Here is a 21,867-nt window from a genome sequence, read left to right as displayed (position 1 = left end):
GCCTCCTGAGAGATCCTTGAGTCGTGAGCACAAATACTAAAATATTAGAGAAATAAGAGACTGTTTAAATAAGAAAAATGTGATGATGAAATCAAACCTTCAAAAAATGTTATGTATGCGTTGCTAATACCTCAGAATGCTTCCCTGTTTTGCTCATGGCAGTCTTTTTTCTTTTTTATGAGTAGATTCAACTTTGCACAGAAAAATGCTAATCTGCTCCTCTTTCTGTATGTGTCATTCAAACAAGGACTTGCTCAAGCTGCAGAATGCAAACAGGCACTAGCTTGACTAGTGCTGAATATGTGGACTTTGCATGTATGGTTTCAGCTAAGTGATGTGTAACATGAAAGCCAGCATTGATTTCAATTTTTCCAGTCATTCAGTACATTTCAGGATGAATGTGAAACTGGACTTTTTTTACAGATTTCTTCTTTCATTTGCAATAAATAAAAGGAAAAGGTGCTTGCTATGTTACCATTCCAGATTTTCAAAATCAAGATGTCAAATTTTTCCAGTAGAACAACTTGAATATTGGATTTCCACATGACCCACTGAAGATGAAATCTGTTTTGTTCAGAATAATCAAGAATATATATTTCTTTGCCTAGGAAAAATAACGTGGGATGAACTGCAGAGTGACTGTTGCTAGCATACAATCAAATTAACACCGCTACTAGGCTTCACTCACTTGCAATTAGAAGTGTGATTGGCATTGAAATTGCCAAGTTTTTACTGAAGACAAAGGGGAATATTTTTTCAAAGACTAAAGTACTGGCTTTCATCTGTAATGGTTTCACATATCACTAAAAGTTCTCACCTGAAATGTTGGCTTTAATGCTTTTTTCTCTTTTTCAGCTAAACCCAGACTTGTTTACCCTGCAAAGTATATGCATCTATAAATCTTGAATTGAGTGTACTAGACCAAATAAGAAAGTTGCATTAAAAAATACAGGAGTTTTATGATTTTGGGGCGGCTGGGTGTGAAGTTTGTATGCTTTTTGTAGCTTTTATTTTATTTTATTATCTGATTTCATTTGGAAGAGAGAAAGCAGTTTCTGAAATAACCTTTTCTCCATTGAGGTAAGGTTATTTGTATAAACAAACCATTGATGGCTTTTCATGAATAAGGGAAAATAAATACATTACAAAAATGTGAATTTTGGGATTCCCCACTACCACTCTCATTTTGGAAAGTTTTATGCAGATACTATTTTTTTTATGTTTCCCTTGATTGTTCAAGAGAAACTTCATTGTCTTACAGCATTCTGAACACATAGATTCCCCTGCCTACCTGCAGACAGCCTGCCTGTTGTTTTTTAATCTTTGACACCACTCTGGTGGCAGTGCCACAGCAATAAATGCTTTAAAAATGCAGATAAATTAAGTAAGCTTTGACAGTGATCTGTGCAAAAGGCAGCTTCAAAGGGCAGAAAATAATACAGACCTTGCATTGAGTAGAATACATAGGCTCCCACACCTAAAACTGAATGAGGAAAGAAGAAGCTGATAGACAATACATTCTATAACAGCCCCCCTCATCACTGAATTCCCACAATGGCCAAAACAAAGATAACACCACCAATTACATATATATATATACAATATATATATACACTTAAACTGTGAGGTTTTCACAGTTGGGGAAAATGGTCTTTTTTGTTATTTGCATTGGAGACATGTATTTAACCACCTCTCATAATCTCATCATCCTTTAATTCACTACAATAAAGTTTCGATACAGAAAGGTATATAAGTTTTATATGTAAGCTTGGTATATGTTTCATACATACATGGTAATAAAAATAAAAATACATGTAAACTCTAGTAATCAAAACTTCAAAAAATTGCTGTGAGGGTCCTTAAATTTTTTTTCCTAGTTGACTTACAGGGCTAAAGTTCTGCTTCTAGCATGGTCAGATATGCCCCAGCTTTAATTATACTGGATGTCTTGCTCCTGTTGGGTCTATTACATAAAGAATGAGGTCATTGTTTAAGTCGGGACTGTTCTGCATTTTAGAGACTACCTGCCTAATAGGGTGCCAAGACACCGTTGGATTTTTTAAGTGACACTGGTACTTCTTTTTTAGGCACTTGCACAATAATTAGGACATTTCTTAATGTTTGCTTTCTATGCAAGAAGATTCTAGCCAGTATCTTTTCCCTTTCTGTAGCAGTGGGAGTTGCCCGGTAGCCCACAGCATCAGCTTCCTAAGATCTGGATGGTACAGGTCTCACTGCGCTGGGCAAAGCTCTTGACCCACTAGGTGGTCTGTGCACAAAGGCAGAGGCAAGAAGGAAGAGGAGGCTCCAGTACAGCATCCAAGGCCATTTATTGCCCTGAGGGGAACCAGGGACTGAAAAGCTCCAAACAGGCAGTTACACAGAATTTTAAAGGAAGGTGGGGCAAGGGGCAGGAACAACTTCAGGGCCAATAGAAGAAGTGAAGGGGAGGGGTCACAGGCGGGGCTGTACACAGCTACCCAATGAGAGCAAGCTTGGGGAGGGGAGAAATTCAAAGGGACCAATGGGACATTGAGGGGTGAAGAGCTTTCTAGAAAAGGGGAGGAGAAAGGGGTGGTATATGTGGAGGATTGACAAACTGAGCAGGGCATATACAATGCTAAAAGGGGAGAGGAAACAACAATCTGATTGACAACATTTTAATTTGGGACAAATCATGTATGGACATCGCAACACCTTTCAGGAGAGAATTTTAATTCTGAGACTATTCAGGAGGACATTCTCAGTTGATCTTGATTGTTCTATTTTGAAGAAAATACTCTCATATTCCTTGGCTGCTGAAAATACAAGTACTAGCAAAATGTACCCTGAGCAGGAAAAATTGCCGCTTTGGAGGATATGTAGACTTTAAGTTTTCCTGAAGGGACTGCCTTTCCTCTACAGGTGTTAGACAACTGCAACCAGCAAGCTTGCAAAGGTCTTGAGCCTAAATGTTTTGTTTGGAATACAAATGGATGTATACATGTTATTAAGGTCTTTGTTAAACTGATACGTGAAAGTCTTGCCTAAAAGTACAAGAAAAGTTTGATGCAGAATGAGAGAATGGGTCCAGGTCATCAGAAACCTAAGTCATTGCCTTGACTGGAAGACTGTGCTTATATGTTAGGTACAGTTAAAAATAGTCAGGTGTATACTTAATATTATTGGTACACTCACAAGTACAGATGATGAGAAATTCATTATTAAGATGAAAGAAAAAATGAAGTGGAATTTATGAAAATGCAAGTATTTTCAAAAAAGGAGGAATTAAATGTGTCAGTCAACTTGATACAAACTAATCAACTCATACCAGAGTGTAATTATGTTACAAACAGAAAGAAAGAGCTGATGTACACCTTCAAAGACTCAGTACATCTCTCTGCTTCGTGTTTCCTGTGCTGGGTACATCAGCCTATTAATAAAATAAACATCGTTTTTCAGAAAGGCTGCATATTTTTCACTTTCAGCTACTCAGCATTGATATCCAGATAAAACAAAAATCTACGACCAATTATTATATTAAAATTTATCTTTATGCACATTCTTCTGTGAGGTGTAATATTCTGGAATGGAGGTAATAATTCTATTTTGGATAATGATTTGTTAGTAAAATACATCTTTCTTTGTCATTGATATGGATAAAGACTCCATCTCAAATTGTATGGGAGCCATTTTATGTCAGTCCCATGATGCAAATATGCCCCAGAGCCATCTTTGCTGTGCTTAAATAAGAACTTTATTTCAAGTGCTTTATTGGCAATTAGCAATGATTCTGTAGTTACTTGGCAGCAAATGGCAGTGTGACACTGCATTATTTTACATCAGAGCAGGTATGTAGGATATATTATAGTGAATAAACCATCACTTTGCTCTGTTAACAGACGAAAAAAATTCTTAAAGTAAGGTGTGCTATGCATAACTTCATCGTAAAGACTTGTAGATATATTGGGTATGTGAAATACATAATGATAAGTTTGGGGGTTTTTTCTTACGTGATTGTGAGAGGCCTGAGTACAACCTTTTTGTTTAGCTTATGTCAACATCATTACTATGGCTAAGTAATTTTCACACTTTTGAATGATTTTTGACATTATATAATCATTATTGACGAATGATATCGTCCTATTTCACTGTCTTAGGTTTTTAGAGAAAGATACTGTTTATAAAGATTTTCTTTCAAACTGCATTAACTTGTAAATATGTTTTTATCATAATCATCAAAAAAACATGACACTAAATAATTCCACAGTATTTGCATTAACTTATTTTCCAATGAACCTTGGAGGCATTCCTCATGCAGAAGCCAAAATACAGTGAATTTCAGTGAATGATATAAAAGTATTGACGAGGTTGACCATGGGTGATTCAAGGCTCAGATAATGGACAGAATAGCCTTTTACAACACTGACTTAGAAGCAACCCATAGCAATGAGAAATGCAGACAGATGTAGTATTTTCTTCTAGAAGGTGTTTTTTTCTTGATATTTAAGAAATCAGGATATAACGCAGTTCTGGGTGCTCGAGGCACAAGCTCTGGCGTGCCCCAGGTCAGAGAGAGCCCAGCTGCGTTACTTCTGTGCGTCGCTGAAGCGACTTCGGCATCAGGAAAAGAGCTGCTGGCTGGGCTGGCTCGCTGGCTTCTCTGCAGAGGGAACACGGCAGGAGCCGATGGGATCGGCTCACGTTAGCTCAGAGACAAAGAAGAGAGAGGCTGTTCTGGTCTGACTCCTAACAGGTTTGTTGCTAGAAGTTTCGCAACTCGAACAAGCTCGGAAGGGATGGAATGCAATGGGATCCTCCCCCGAGGCTTGTCCTCAGTGTTATAGAGCGTTTGAAAACCGCGGTGAAAGGGGAAAACAACCAATGAGTTACAAGCCGGGGGAGGATACAATTTAACAAGAACCACTGGGGGAAACGAGAGGCGGGAGTTATAACAGAGAACCAGTGAACAACCGAGGAACCGGGAATTTTCCCGAACCGGGGGAGGCGGCTTGTACCCGGGCACTGCCCAGGGGGTGCAGCTTAGGCTTCTGAGCCGCCCCTCGACCAACCCTCTGAGTCTGCTCTTTGGGAAACTCGATCCAGGGGAGGGGCTGGGATCGATTGGCATCACGCTGCCCCAGCCCCGCAGTGGGATGGGTTACAACAACAAGGATAGACAAGAGCTTTTTTAAAAAAAACCAATTTATATTAGGTGATCGTGCCACTGGTCTGAAACACGTCTGCTTAGCATGAATTAATGAGTAATCACTCAGTCTTAACCTTGAATCTACTGAAGCATTGCTTTAGCTTTACATGAAATTTTATCCTATGTGCCTCAAAGGAGGTGACTGCTTCGTTTTATATATTTTTTCCTGGATCACAGAAGGCATGCAACTTCAGATGACAGGAGTGCTGGTTTGATTGGTTTTGTATTTATGTTTTCTTACAGGGCTTCTGGTCACAATTTTGGTCAAGTACTCTTACTAAGAACTATATTGTAGGTCTGTTTTTGGCTTTTCTAATAGTACAAATTCAGTATAACAGAACAAATATTCTAAGTGCATTCTATTTTATATCTAAGAACAATTCAATTGTTAGAGTACCTCTTCTGTTTAAAAATGTTTAATCTTTGTTTTTGTGGGACAACCTTCCAGATCAGAAATAATTTTCAAATCCAAATGAAGTTCAAGGGAGCTTTTTTTTTTAACTTCAGTGAGCACTCATGTTTTATTTTGAAGGAGGTAGATACATAAACATCCACTTGTTAGAAACCACCACCTACCTGCATGTTCAAATGTGGGGTGTGAAAAGTGTCAACAGTACTTAAAAGTTCACCATCATTCAAAATCAGATTTTTGCATTACATCTTACTGCTTTTCTGCTCTGCTTGTACTGGTGTGTAAGGTATGGAGTTCCCACTCTGTCTTTTCTACAAATAACACTGAAGAAGTCTGTATTAGAAAACATTTTATTCACTTACATTCAGAATTTGTACATCATGTTTACATGTCTATTTTTTTTCCTTTTAATAGTTATAAAAAAATCTATGAACTGGCATATGAAAAAATAGTTTTATTTAGGGATGGTGCTAGAAAAAGGTGATGGTTTTCTTTTGATTGGTGGAAATTAAACAGTACTTTGTGTTAATTTACCATTTAAAATATTCTCAGCTATCATGGGTAGTAATAATACCTATTTTGTTATGCATATTGACTGGGAATGTATGCAAGAATACAGCAAGAATAAGCAGGTTTGGGTCTGATGCAGAACAGATAGAAGCTAGAGCCAATTGAAAGACTCATAAATAGCCAGAGCTAGATGACATCTCATGCACTCCCACCTCAAAATCCTGTTTTGTTTTGCAGAGGAGTTACTGCTTTACTCACATTTTGAAGGTGAAAACAACACTCTTTACTTCACCTTTTTGCTCTCTGACATTTTCTCTGGAAATCTGAACAGGTGCATTCTGTTACTGTCCTTTTTCACTTCCTAAAAATTCAAGATTTAACAGTGCTGCATCTTTTAACAGACATCTTTATTATGCAGGGGCCAATCACACTTTTTCCTACAAAAGCCAAATGAAAAACTGTGCATTGAAATTTCATTCCATAGGTGCTATCATCTACATGCTTTTTACCATTTCCTGAGATGCACAGGCAGAAACCCTCAAATATGTTTTTCCATCACATGCTTCTTTCATCATGTAAAGGGTGTAATAAATGCATGTGGTGTTTTACAGACATGGTTTTTGGATGACTAAGTTATATTAGGGAAAAAGGAAAAAAACAACCCATGCTTTTTCTACACAAAAAAGCCATACAGATTTATTTGGGCCTCATTAGGGCAGAGTTTGTTTTATGCAATGGTTCTTTTCTCATATAAACATTTTGTTTACTGATCAATCTCACAGTGCTTAACTTCAAGGGAAGAAAAGAAAAAGGACAGACCCAAATTCCATGTTTAATATTCAAATTGCAAAATATCATGAAAATGGAATAATAATGCTAAGATTGAATAGCAAATAGATATTATGCTTGAATCGGATTACAATAATAACAACTTCCCCACAGGAACACCTCATAGTGTATCTAGTAATATTTTGAGAGGTAAGAGAAGTGTTGAAAAATCTGTTTGGAGAAGAATATGCAAAGAAACAAAGTTGTAGTTAAACCCAGTCATCCCAGAAGGTAGTGATTGTTTCATCTGCAGCTATTGACTGAGAAAGGATCTAGCTAAATAAAACTTGAATGGAGTTCAAATCCATTTATTCCCCTTTGAAGTCAGTTGGGCTGTATGTGAAAGTTTATGTATAGGAAGTGTATGCATAGTCTATGCATACTTATGCATAGGTAGATAATAGTTTAAGACTTCCATGAAAATAAGTAAAAGAGGTGTCTTTAAAGACTTTAGCAAAACACATAAACTCCAGAGTTGTTTTGTACACAAAGAAGAATATTATTGTCTTGAAGACTGAAAGTGGTCTTCAGGGGACTATAATGCTTAGGCTCTGAATCCCAGCATTGTATTGCTTTCTCAAGGAAAAACCTCAAGATTTACACAACTCCACTGCCACTTCTTTTTCTTGTTATCAAGACAAAATGAATAGGTGTGCGGAGTGTGCTGTACACGTTTTTATGCGTTACAAATAATATTGTATATAGAAAGTTTGGCTAAACTCTTATGAGTCCATTGGCCTTCAGTAGAACTCATGAACAACCAAAGGTGTATCATGAACAACCAAACGTGTATATATCTGCTTTTTACAAGGAAAAACACAACTCAGTGTTTTGCCTCTGAACTGATGAAACTTCTGTCCTGAAAGGGACAGTAGACTCATTTCTTATATTGATGTGCTCATTGCCCTACAGTGGATATGGTTTGCTCTTGATTTATTAAGCTTCCAGATAAATGTAGCTTAACTAGTGTCTTCTGTGAACATTTTTTCCTGTGCCCTTTTGCTAATTGGGAGGATGCAAATGCCACAGAGATCTTTTTATTTCTTGTCTCATTTGATATATATTTTTGTAAACTCTACTACTGTTTCTACATAGCTATTATAGTCAATTTTTGAGGATTTTAATTCTATTCTAGATACTCAAGAATGAGAATAAGGAGTGTTATGTTATCTCAGTTTGCAGAAAAATAATCTGAAGTGTAAAGCTTTTCTTGTGATGATGCAGAAATGTAAAAGCTGATGCTTGTGAGTCTGTTTACATAGGTATGACTTTGGCAAAGAGGGGTTATGTAGAGCAAACCATTTTGGCACATGGGAGAAGTTTCACAGTTAAGAGTCCAGCATAACTCAACAACAATGAATCTTGTAGTGGATTTATCAGGTTGCTTTTGAGCAATGAAGCAATGCTACCCCATATTCTCTGTCAAGCAAAATGAGAAATTTGCTAGCTAAAACACAGCTAATGCATTAGCAAGTTCATATCCTGTAACTAACAGGCTGTTGCACTTCAGGGCTTCATCTTTCAGGTCTACCTTTTGGGTCTGCAACCCAGGCAGTAGCCTGTTTTGATTGTGCATAGTAAGAAAAAGAGTTCCTCTTAATGTTTGAAAGGAGCACTTTCCTACCAGCCTGAGATAGCTGGTCAAAAAGCTTATGTTCCAAAAGGCTTACGTTTCTCATTGTAAATGAAATGGAAAATAGATGGTATCAACTTAAATCAATGGTGCTGGGATTAAATGGCAAATCTATAATGGAAAATTTGAATATGGAAAACATGACCAAAAAATCAGGAAAAAATCAATTTCTAGGTTCTTCAGAAATTCTTGATGACAGCATGAAAAGGGAGGGTTTTCAGAAAGATCTAGCACTTCTCATACATCCTTCAGTGGTTGGTCATCTCTTTGAGTGTACTGACAAGCACCAAACAACTTTTCAGTGCCATTGTGCCAGAGCAGAACCTTGGCTTTCATGCATATGTTCTGGGTATTCTATGACGAGTTAGTAAATGGCAGAGTAAAAAACATTGCAAATTATACATGTATAAACAATATGATTTACATAAAATCCTTGATAAATTCTAAAGCCTGTTGAAAATTAGTTGAATGTTTTTGCTGTAGCATTGTAGAACTGTTCTCTAAGAGGTGCAGCAGTGTGTTGTATTCTTTGGGTGTTGTGTACTTTCTGTGTTAGGAAAAAGTGTCCTCTTTAATAATCAAGAGAGGTTTTTTGATCTCCCCATGTTCAATTTCTTACAATGGGTGGAGGAGTACGTGTCAGAATTTGATCAAACCATCTTGGTCTTTAAAGTTGTTTTGTATATATATCAGCAGGTCATCTCATTAACACTTGGACAAAGTACATAGTAAGTTTGTAATTAAACATCCTTTTCCTTCCCATGGAAATCAAATACAATCATAGCTTCTTCCTTCCCTGTATTTATTTATGTTATAATATTGCCACTACCTAAATTATATTAGTTTTGGTACGTACTTCAAATGAATATTTTTATCATCGTGTTGCAGACTGGACAAATAAGCATCATATGTGTACTTATTTTGTGTAGCACCATGCCATGATACTCAAACAGAGCCAAGTTGCATCAATGGGATACTGAGCTAACACAGCTTTTCTGTTTCTACTAGCCATATTCAGTCATCAAGAGATGGCAAGTGTATCTGGTATCTGTGTATACTACACTGTCCCATGTAAATGTATGCCTCCCCATTTGTGTAGCAGTTTGCTCAAAGTTGTCGGTTATTAAATAGGAGTAGACTTTCTTTTATGATCTCTTACCAGCATAAATGTCAGCATAAGACAGGCTGAAAGCTGAGTGGGCTGGACATAGCTGTTAACTTCGATGATAGGTGGTTAGAGAAGTTAGATTCCCCTGCACAGTCCTCAAGGTGCAATTGCCATCTGATTTCTGCACTGAAGAAATGGCAACTGCATCTTCAGGGATGGCTCCCAGTTGGTCCCAAGCATGAGCACCATGTTAGCATACCTGTGAGATTATCTATTTGCCAGGAACTGGAAACAGTTGGAGAGGGGAACATACCTTGCTGTCACGTGTTGCTTTTTCAGAGCCATGGCTATCACTGGTCATGAGATGAAAATTAATGAAAATTAGTGTCTCTGGCTTGAAAAAACTTTCAGTTAGACATCTCTGTGAGGAAAATGTTGACGTACAATTCTTCCACTTTGATTTGCAAAGCCACATTGATTTAGTACTAAAAATGCTTTTCTTTCTTTCCTTTTTTCTTTTTCTTTCTTTCTTTCTTTCTTTCTTTCTTTCTTTCTTTCTTTCTTTCTTTCTTTCTTTCTTTCTTTCTTTCTTTCTTTCTTTCTTTCTTTCTTTCTTTTTCTTTCTTTCTCTTTCTTTCTTTCTTTCTTTCTTTCTTTCTTTCTTTCTTTCTTTCTCTCTTTCTTTCTCTTTCTCTCTGTCTCTCTTTCTCTCTCTCTCTCTCTTGCTTTCTTTCTTTCTTTCTTTCTTTTTCTTTCTTTCTCTTTCTTTCTTTCTTTCTTTCTTTCTTTCTTTCTTTCTTTCTCTCTTTCTTTCTCTTTCTCTCTGTCTCTCTTTCTCTCTCTCTCTCTCTTGCTTTCTTGCTTTTTGCTTTCTTGCTTTCTCTTTTTCTTTCTTTCTTCCTTTCCTTCCTTGCTTTCTTGCTTTCTTTCTTCTTCCTGCCTTCCTTCCTCTCTTGCTGCTAACCAAATATGTAACCTAATATGTTTTAGTAATTCCAAAACAACTTTTGGATTAATCTACTTTTTGGCTGTGTTTTGTTTGGAATCAGTGGCTCACATTTTAACTTTCACTGGCAGAAAGAGGTCACACATTAAGCCTTTACAGGCACAGCTGAATCAATTGGATTTTTCAGTTTCAATTATCTGTATGTTTTTAGTTTTATTTTATACAAATAGATGGCTTACTTCCTCTACTCTAATACAACTTTTAAAATCTGTATTAACTGAACAGCTTCTTATGACCTAACTCCTGGGGCGGTTTTTAAACTGGGTACTCAGAATAGCAGAAATTTTGCTGCTTTTTCAAGATGCAGTGGTCCCCAAGTAATTTCTTTTTTAAAAGATATTTTCCTCATTGTAAATTTTGGTAGTTCTGCCCTTTTTATTTTTGCCTGATTTACTTATATTTCTATAAAGTACGTAAGATAACTGTAGCTTTGCTAAAAGATGATTTATAATTCATTAGCTTTCCCAGTTCACACTTCTAAAAGACTATGTCATCAGAAGCATTCCTAAGTTTGCCCATTTTACTAGTAATAGAGAAAAATTTCTTAAACTAATAACAATTTCCACACTGGCCGGAATAAATGAAATGTGACCCCTGTATAAACTTTTGCAGTCTGGAGTTGTTTTCCAGCCTTGGCCTGTTATATATTCCCCATCATATGCTCTTAGGAAAAAAATCCAGATCAGTTTACTTCCTATTATATAATCTAAGTAGTTGTCACTGAGGCTTAAGCATTAGTAACTATTTCCACCCATGGGAGTCATGTGTTGCACGAGAATAGAAGAAAAATATTTTCCCAGTATGTGTGAGATGATTCTTTCAGGCCAGGATTTAGACAAGTGGTGGGACATATACAAAAAACCCACTGGGCCATAATGCTGGAGCAGAGAAGATAGCCAAGGGTTGGATTCTAAGTGCAAGAGTCCAGAGTAACTTTCATAAAATTTACAGGAATTAATGTCAGCAGAATTTCAATTGGAATCTATTGAATCTTCCTAATGTCAAATATTCAGCTCACAGATAAATGTGAATATTATCTTCAGCAATAAATGAATTAAATATTGCCACCTCCAAATTACATGTTTATGTAAAAAGATGCAAATTTAGATTTTGAAAATATTAGGTGCAGCCCAAGTATAGGTTAGCTTCTCCCATAACTGATATTTTTTCCTGCAACTTAGTATTGAGAGAATGGTATTGAAATGAGTATCTGTTATTATTGATAATAGAAAGTCTGCTTCTTTGGAAAGATTTTGCTGTTTATTTATCAAAAAAATGTGCAACAGTTGTGCAGACAACTCCATTAACACTGACTTGAAACCTTAGTTCTTCCATTTATAAAATATTACAAATGCATGAATATATAACCTTGCTTCCAAACATCAGAACTCTTCAAAATATATATCAAGCATACAACTCCAAATTTACATGACTTCTGTTATTCTGGGAAGTCTTCTTTTTAAAACATTTATTCAGTGTGAGTTTTGGGGAAGATGAGCGTGCTGATGTAGTTGAAAGGCTAATATTACCAAAAAAATATTCAATATTGGTGTAAAAAGAGTTAAAATACCAAGGATCTATAAGTTTTAAAGCTGGTAACTACCATACTTAAATATGAGAGAGTAGTGCTAGAATTTGAGAGATGGTACAAGTGGTTAGAAATTAATTAGTAAGTTTATCAATACTGTTGCAGTGTAGGGAGCTAAGACTTTGACTTATAAAGGAAAGTTTAGCTAAGCTTATTAAAACTAGTTCTTTAATGGCAGAAGAAAGTTCTGCGTTGCATTTTGTTGAAAGGTTGATTAGTTTGGTGGTTTGTTTTTTTTCAGGTCTGCAGAATTTTTCATCAACTTCAATCAACTTATTGTTATATCTGATTAATTCTTCAGACTGGATCACTAGCATTTTAAATTTAGCCATCAACAGTTCATTTCAGTGCGCTTCAATTTGAGTGGAGTGACAACCTCTTTAGGTTAGATATTCTATTGACTGTCTTTTTGCAGTAATTAAAACAGAACTGTAATCACTTCGGTTGGAATTCGTTTCACTTAACTCTAGTCGTCTAGGTATTGAGTTATTCAGAGTAAGCCAGTCATATAGGTTTCCCTTAAAATCAGTGAAAAAAGGTAATAACAGAAGACATGATGTATGGAAGTCCAACTCATGACTGTGACTGTGAATACAGATAATGGTTTCCCAGGAGAATGTGGCAGCACAACAAAAGAAGTTTAAAATAAAAAAACAACTAAAAAACCAAACCCACCAACAAAAATCAAATTAATTATAAATACTGCATTAATATTAGTTATGACAAATTACATTAGTCATCTCACTACTGACTCAGCAATGCTGCAGATCTGATTTCAGTGATGTAACAATTCCAGGATATTTAGAATATAATTTTCTCAGATGGAGGTTCCAGTACTGTAAAAAACTCACTTTAGTTACTGACTTAGTAATAGCTTTGGCCTTAGTGCAAATGGAATTTTAATTACACTAACAGCATAATTTATATGTTTTTGCTTTTTATAGGGCTGTATCTTATAAGACTCACTTCTGTGTCAGTAACTGTATTTTGAGTCCTCTAAGAGGAAGAAAGAAATTAGATTATGTGCCTTTATTTCAGTCTTCTTTGTAAAAGTGAACTAGACCTCTACATACACTGCACTGGTGTGGCCTCAGCTGGAATATTGTGTGAAGTTTTGATCACCATAATATAAAAAAGACATTAAACTATTAGAGAGCCAAAGGAGGGTAACAAAGATGGTGAAGGGCCTTGAGAGCAAGCTGTGTGAGGAGTGGCCGAGGTCACTTGGTCTGTTCACCCTGGAGAAGAGGAGACTGAGGAGTGACCTCATTGCAGTTACAACTTCCTCGTGAGGAAGAGGAGGGGCAGGCCCTGATCTCTTCTCTGTGGTGCCCAGTGACAGACAGAGGGAAGGGCCTGAAGTTGTTTCAGGGGATGTTTAGGTTGGATATTAGAAAAAACATTCTTCACCCTGATGGTGGTTGGGCACTGGAACAGGCTCCCCGGGGAAGTGGTTGCAGCACCAGCCTGACAGAGTTCAAGAAACGTTTCCACAATTCTCTAAGGTGCATGGTGTGACTCTTGGAGTATCCTGTGCAGGGTTAAGAGTTGGACTCAGTGATCCTTGTGGGTCCCTTCCAACTCAGCATATTCTGTGATTCTGTGAATATTCCCACAGCCATCAGGAACTCACATCTGTAATCATCCTTGTATAGCTCAGCAAACGTTTTTTGATTTAACATCCAATTATCTGCCCAGTTGATGCTGTCCCTAAGAATCAGTCCATTAAAATGCTAGACCCTAAGAAAAAAGAGTTATGGGGATTGTTCATTTAATTTTATCTTACATCATGAGCCTCTCACTCTTCTCTGCTTCCCTCCATGAAGCCTGCCGCTGCCAACCTCCTAGACAATTGGAACAGTGATATGAATATGTCTGCCCTGGATGTGTGAGGGGCTCTTACTTTCCCACACTGCTTCAAACACTTGTTCTGTTACTGCTGCAGTGGGATGACAAGTACACTGCACTGCACTGATTCTTAACTGTAAATAACTCCATATTTGTTTCATAAATATGAATATTTAGAACTAGTTCCTTCATCTTTTCTTCAAGAAAAAAAAAAAGGTTTTTTTCTCAATATGCTGGAGCTTTAGACTTAAAATACCTATAGATATATTTTTTATAATGTTGGATATTGTGCTGTTAAAGAATGAAGTGAAATAGGCTTTAAGTAAGAATGGTGATTTTTGGGATTATTTTTGTTTAGACTTTTAGCAAGAGCAGCAAATCCTAATATAAGCCCCGTAAAGGCAATTTAATATATTATATGTAAGTTATTGTCATACAGTGGTCTGGAAAGCATTTACAGACATGACCCTTAGATCCAAGCCTGTTGAAGATACTTTACAAAACCCAGCATCTTTCTAAAATGCTAACTAGCCTGGGCATTTTTAGTTGTTTTTGTCTCACAGGGTGTATTTGTCCTGAAGATTAGACCCTAGTGGAAAAAAGGAAGTGAAATCAGACTGTGAGTGCATCTTTCATCTACCTGGGTTTTATTTATCACACAACCCTTAGTCTCTGAATATAGACAAAAAGGAAACTATTTTCCCCTTTCAGAACAATTAACCTGTTCTTTAAGGCTAGGTACCAGAGCTCCTTAGGATCTACACTGCCTCCAGATTTGAGTAGTTAGAGCTAAAAGCAGAGAACAGACTCCCTTGTTACCTTACAATCAAGAGTCTTTACGCGTCTTCCCTTTCTCCAAAAGAAAAAAAGTCACAAGTAGGAGCAAAGCCTTCTCACAAAACTAAGAAGATATGTTTTTCTTCAAAGGCTGAAAGTTGTTCCCAGAATCATGACAATAGCTTCTAAAATGTTGGTGAGGCCATGCCATTTGATGAGATGGTACCTGCTGTTCTGCCATCCTGCTTAGAACTCATTAAAATAGCGGTTCATGAAAATTGAAAAACTTGCAGCATTTAAGCAAGGACCTTTTATAAGACTATAATTCTTATTTAACTCATTATTTTCTAATGCATTTATTTCAAATACAGCAGTGTAATTAACATGTGTTAAGGCTAAGTTGGAGCAGCAGACTATTCAAACCTATAAAGCAAACATTGTACCCCACCTGAGCTCCTAGTTCTAGTATTAAGAGGTACAAATGATCTGCATTTGCTACTTAATGAGATTCTAAAAAACACAGTTAAAAATCTCAGTCATAACTCACATCTTATTTGGACATTAGTCCATATGCCAGCTCTGATCTGGGACAAGACTTAGGGTTACTCAGTCTGTTATCACATTTGTTTCTCATGTCTAAAAGTCATTTCTCAGTCACCTCACAGGGGTGTTATAACTGTGCTCAAGTTTGCAAAGCTTTTTGCAGTTCCTGGCTTACTGAGTGGAACTGGAGGGCAGTACACAAATGGCAACTATTTCTACTATCCTACAGCAACTGGGGACAGATTTTTCACATGCCAGTTCTGTTACTCTGGGACAAGTGGCTGCTGAATCAAGTGATGATGGGGCACATTGAGGACAAGGCAGGCAAAATGCAAGCAGAAAAACAAAGTTACTCTAATGTTGCAGAAAAGCAAAACTAAAACTCACAGTAAAATGAGAGTCTCAGTAAAAAAGAGAACAATATAAACCCTTCTCAGAAGGGTCTTTGACAAGCTGTTGTGTTGATAGCTGATTCAGGCAGCTGGCAACAGCAGAGTATTAATGAGGTATTGGTAGGTGCATGAGCAGTTTGAACAGGTTGATTATACCTGACTGAAGTCTGCAATGCATAATATCAAGATACATTATTTGTTTGTAGCATTTGCTCTTAGTTTAACCTTATTGCTTGCTTGCTGCTTTTTTCCTTTTTTCTTTCTCCTTTTTTTCTTTCCTTTCACTCCTTTCCTTTCTCCCTTCCTTCCTCCTTCCTTCCTTCCTTTTTTCTCTTTCTTTCTTTTGTTCACTAGTTCTCATATGCCTCATTAAGTTCAAATGTGCTGAAAACTACAATAAAAATGTTGTGTATCAGATGTTATAAAAGTGCCCCTGTCTTGTTTCTCCCCTATTTGTTAGCAGACACATGCAGCTCTTATTACAGTAAGCTGCGTTCTTGTTCACTGCTTATATAAATGGGATTTATACATGGAAACTAGAGGGAGCTTAGAAAATCCTTGTGCACATCTGACTCAGGGTATGTAAGGGCTGAGCAATCTCTGTATATTTGATAGCAAGAGGTGAGATTGATGGCTTCACTCAGGACCTACTCCAGTCACTATTCCCCTGCTGGTTCCCTGGGAGAGGGCAGGCCACTGCTTGCCTAGAAAGACATAGGTACAAGCAATGCTCCCTTGCTAGTTTTAGGCACATGATGGAATTCATGTGACTGACTAAAAACACTGGTGGTGACCTTTATTTACTCAAGTGCTGTTTCTTTTTTTCTTATCTTGGTCTGGTACTGTGTCCTTCACGTGAACATCATCACACAGACATATTTATTTTTATGATTTCTACCATATTTCTTTTTATTCTTCACAGCCCATAATAACCTCTAAAAGTTCTGAAAAGGCATTTTGCTTGTCATTGCTTCATTCCTTCATCTTTTGCTTCTTCCTTTATCAACATTTGTATCTACTCATGTAAAATCCTGGGGGTTTTTTTGGTTGCTAGTGGATTTTACACTTGTCTTAATACTACCTATACTACCCAAATCTTACTAGTTAGGCTTAGGTTAGAGCTGGGTTTATTAATGGGTTAGACTTCTTTAGGGGATTCAGTTTCAAGGATATTAAGTGCAGATTTTACAGGAGAATACTGCTTTAGCTCCATAGCATATATGGAATATTTGAGATGTTGGATTTAATGTTTGTGAGAAAATTAATACTTATTTTCCTCTTGGTACAAACATATATTTATCATTTTTTTCCTCTTCACCTTTTATTAACTGAAGCTAATATTTGCCATGATGATCATAAAGGAATATCAGGGAAACTATTCTTAGCTCTACTTCGTGGGATAAACAGGAGGTGTGAGATACAATGATCCAGTCTCTTTGTGACAGCGTAATGCCCAGTGTAGGTTGGCAGACAGGACCATGCAGTGGCCTTTGCACCAGTTTGCCTCTAGGCTAAGGCACAGGAGCAGCCTATGTCCCTTTGCTTCTCTCCTTAATGCTCCTGTAATTTACTGTGAAGCTTTTGAAGGGAGGAAAGCACTGAACTGTCAGAGCCTGTTCTTCTACCCTAAAGGGATGGATATAGCGGGATCTCTCCAAACCATTCATTAGTGACATTCAGGAACCTTCAACATTCTTTTGACTAATGTGGTGGCTGTGATTTTTCAAAGTGCTTTTGTATTATTTTTAGGAAAAGGAGTGCTTCCTCAGTATATTGACAAACCCCTTCCATTTTTATGAAGAGCAATATGTTGATGTTGTTTGCCATTACGAAAATTTGTAATAGTGATAGAAGTGTTGTCATGTGAATATTAAGTATGAAAACAAATATGCTCAAGCCCTTGAAGTGTAAGAAAACAATAGTTAACCTTTTGTTCATGAAACAACCAAAAGTATTCTCAGATGAGCGGAAAAACAGCTTTTCTGGGATAGATAGCAAACTTTGCTGTTTACTTCCACTTAACTCACAGAAACAGAATTCTGCTTTCTATGGCAAATTTGAGGGTTTGTGCTCTTGAACATGCAATTGATCATTTTTATTTGTGCTCTATGTGATCGTGGGCTTTCTGAGATACTCTTTTCTTCTAATGGATCCTGATTATCAAAAACAAAGTAGCATTTAACACTTTTGATAAAGTTAAGTCTCAGCGACCAGAATTGTTTCTGTTTGTCCAACTTGTTCTAGTGGCAGGCCCAGGTTTTCCTCTCTGTTTTCTCTGTGAACTAATATTAAACTGAGACTAGAATAAGCAGAAACAAAGTACATAACAGAAGTTCTTTCTGGACATGCATGTAAAAAGATTTATATGCTCTGTGTACAGAGCAATAGATACCTAATTCTGCCTGCAGGAAATCTCCATTATATGTGCAGAAGCCAAATTACCTGGGTTTTTAAAATTTTGCCTAAAAGCCAGATGTTTTAGTCATTGATTTAGCTTTCCCTAGAGGTGTGGCAGCTACATGAGGTTGTAGCTGATGTCTACAGTCAGCTTCAGTGAAGTGGAGAATCATAAGTACACTGGGTTTCTATTACAGGGCTAACCTAGTGATAGGTTATGTTAAAAACAACATTTTACTTGTTTTGTGGAATATATTGCATGCAGTGCTACACGGCATTTACCCTGAAAGTACTCCAGGCAGTATCCCAAGGGATAAGTATAAGCTGACACAGTTGGTTTTTTTGGTTTTTTTAAGGTAATCATCTCACTCCCACTGCTAATGCAGTTTATTGTGAGAAATTGGAATATGCTGTAAGTGGCTCAGAAGAAATCATGTAGAAACTTGCTGGTAATCATAAGCATAACAGTAACCTACTCACTGTTATCATCCACAGTTTTCAATACTAGTATGGCAGGAGACCAATAGAGTAATAAGTTGCCTAAATGCCCAAGAAAGAAACAGGGAGGAAAGAATTTGCAGTTCATACTGTCTGTGTAGGCTGGATTACACAGAAAAAAACACAGCAGACTCCAGTTCAGCAGTTAATAATAAAGGGATTTGATAGTGGAAAAAAATCTCAGAAATAAAAAAATGCATTTTCACGTCTACATATTTTCTAAAAAGGCAATTCAGAATGTAAAAAACTTAGAGTTTTAGATATGAGGATGATATTAGCAATGCAAAATTTATTTCAGGCCTTTTATGTGAATTTCCTATGATTTCTTGAGCTGCCTGAATGTGTTGGCTACACCTCTCAGAACCTCTGTAAGGTATCATTCTGGTGGCAGCTCTTACGGCCAGTTCTGAATTAGAGAAGAGCTGTGGGAAGCTTGTGAGGTTTATTAGTGAAAGGCTTCCTGATGTCTTCTGACGTGGAAAGAGCAAAATTAGTACCGTCAAGTTCCACCTTGTTCCTGCAAGTACTATCATCATTAAAATATCAAAATCTTAAGAGTACAACATGGAATTTTAATATTGTGTGTTTATTTTATGGGTACACAGGGAATTTTAGCTTAGAAATCTCTGCTTAGAACATGCTTTTCAGATATTTGCAATTTGTTCCTTTCTGTTGTTGCTGATGATTTTGCTGTGGTACCAATAAATCTCACTAACACTTATTTATAGCATTTAGTTATAATTTAGGTGTAACTTTTTTCCATTGTTTTTTCTCCACACTGTAGATGGTAGAGCTACGTAAATCAACCCACACAAACTAGTCACTTTGCAGTAAGTGACTAATTGCAAATACATCTTCAGTGACTGAGATCAGTGATTTGTAACAGTTGCCACGTATTGACTAGGCTCTTGGAAATATTCTTGCCACAAGTTTTTTTGCAGAACAGCTTTTGCTTCTAGAAACAGCTACTCATTCTGTGGTCCCATGAAAGCTGGAAATTGGTCTTTGCTCTGAGGATTCTTTATGATCCCTTCAGATGACTTTTGAATACTGTAGTTTGATATGGAGAAAAAGGGGAAAAAAATTGACATCCTTTTTCTTTCCTTGTTTTTCAGTCTAGTTGGAGAAGAGACAGAGACCAAAAAATGCCACCTGCAGCAGGAGCACCAGATTACCCACCTCCTGATGGAGGCTGGGGATGGGTTGTGGTCTTTGGAGCTTTTATCTCCATTGGATTTTCCTATGCCTTCCCCAAAGCCATCACAGTATTCTTCAAAGAAATACAAGAGATCTTCCACACATCATATAGTGAGATAGCTTGGATATCATCGATAATGTTGGCCGTCATGTATGCAGGAGGTAAGACGTTTGTGAAATTAGCAAATTACATTGTTTGGTTGGTTTTTTTCATATGATCCTAAAGCAATTTTCCCCTTATGGCCTTTTCTTTGTTCCTCTACCTAAGATTTAGGTAATTTAGGTAAAAAAAGATTTTGCAATCTTTCCCTAAAGTCACAATTTTTGAGAGTACAATTTTCCAACAAATCAGTGCCCAAATAATTTCTTCTGGGTCTAGGGGTAAATTTAGTCAGTTTCCACTGCCTTGGTGAGATCTCTCAGCAAATCCAATGATGAAGCTTAATCATAGAAAATTATTATGGCAATGAGAGTTCATTAGTGAGACACAGGTATTCCTCTGTAGACGGGGGGTTTATATCCTGTCTTTATTTGTCCTAAATTCCTATTTTCCATTTAGGTCAAGAGTGATGTTTCAAACATGCCATCTGTATGACAGCTAAGATGCAGACAATCTTATTCTTGGGACTGAACAGTGAACATATATTCTCTGATACCTTTTCTCTTGTAAGCAAGCAAGTAAAGAACAAGACAGATGAAAAAGGATTTTAAAGTATAAAACTGTTTAAGAGCTAAGTGTCAAATCTGCTTTGACAGGCTTTGTGTCTATCAACCCCAAAGGACTAACTTGTTAAATTCTGCATGGTTTCTTCTTTTTTTCAGATTTTTTTTTCTTTTTTAACTATTGGTGAGCGCTAGATGCTGCTTAGGCAAAACACTTAGACAGTTCAGAGGTGTGAATTACATTAATTCAGGCAACACATCTGGTATTTCCCTTTATTTTAGTGTTAAGAGGTGACCACCTGGAACATCTGACTATTTGCACTGATGGAGCAATTAAATGCATAGATTTATAAACCTGTGTGTGTTTATGAATATGTACATGTGTGTGAGTGTATATATATAGAGACTGAAAACATTGTGCTGATAGTGTACTGATACTGAAACTCTTTAGTCACTGAAGAGTAACACTCCAGAATTTTTCAGAAGTGGCATCTGTGTAATAGTAAAGTACAGTGTTATCAGGTCCAACAAATGATCTATTGAAGGATGCATGAAGTCTCATTTTTAGCATGGTAGTTTTTTTATCTCTTATTTCAGTCTCCGTAAATTTTGACACATGAATGGCCATAGCTTATTTAGCAGTCAGGGAAGTGAGGAGCTTGCCTACAAAGAAAATCAGGCTACCTGGATTGCTCTCTCCAACTACCTCTTTTTCCCCTCTGAGTATAATAAGGAAGCTGGAGCCATCATAGCATTAGCTTTAGCACCTCAGGTAAATATTTTTCAGCTGATGGGAGGGAAAAATGTTTTTTTTTCCAGTACTGGGAGTTACAGAGACCTTATGAAGACATCTTGACAAATGGTATCAATATCAACAGAACCATACTGTTCAGACATTTTGATACTTTTTTAATCCATGTACAAATAGAAAATCATAAGTTATTCATATGTCAGTGGAGAAGTATAAAGGATTTCATAGGACCAGTGACAGTAGTCAAGTGATTCACCAAAATTCACCAGATGAAGAAATAACTTGATGCAATCAAGAGTGAAGTGAAAGAGGATGTGTCTCATCATGTTCAGGTCCCCTCTAAAGTAGTGCTTCCTTAAGGGTGCATCAGCACCTGCACTGTGGAGTGTACCTGTGTAACTGTGGAGGTCTCTGAACAAGTGTTGAACCCATCTGGAGCATGGGAAGAACACAGGTGCTGAAAAGCTGGATTTTTTCTGCTTTCCATATGTTGTGACTTGCTGACACTGGGCTCCTTTAACAATGTGA

The 21,867-nt window shown here is 37.0% G+C and overlaps 1 protein-coding gene across 3 annotated transcripts in view; it reads left to right on the top strand.

Moving 5' to 3' along the window:
• SLC16A7 (solute carrier family 16 member 7) overlaps positions 1-21,867 on the top strand; it is an 86,286-nt gene that overhangs the window by 28,931 nt on the left and 35,488 nt on the right. For all 3 annotated transcript variants that reach the window (XM_082280642.1, XM_082280643.1, XM_082280641.1), the window contains exon 2: positions 19,844-20,087. In XM_082280642.1, the coding sequence (XP_082136768.1) occupies positions 19,874-20,087 (214 nt within the window). In that variant the 5' untranslated portion in view covers positions 19,844-19,873. The remainder of the gene's footprint in view (positions 1-19,843; positions 20,088-21,867) is intronic.

This window comes from Coloeus monedula (assembly GCF_965178545.1).
Source record: "Coloeus monedula genome assembly, chromosome: 4".
In the NCBI taxonomy this organism is placed as follows: Eukaryota; Metazoa; Chordata; class Aves; order Passeriformes; family Corvidae; genus Coloeus; species Coloeus monedula.
This window is presented reverse-complemented; position numbering and strand designations above follow the sequence as displayed.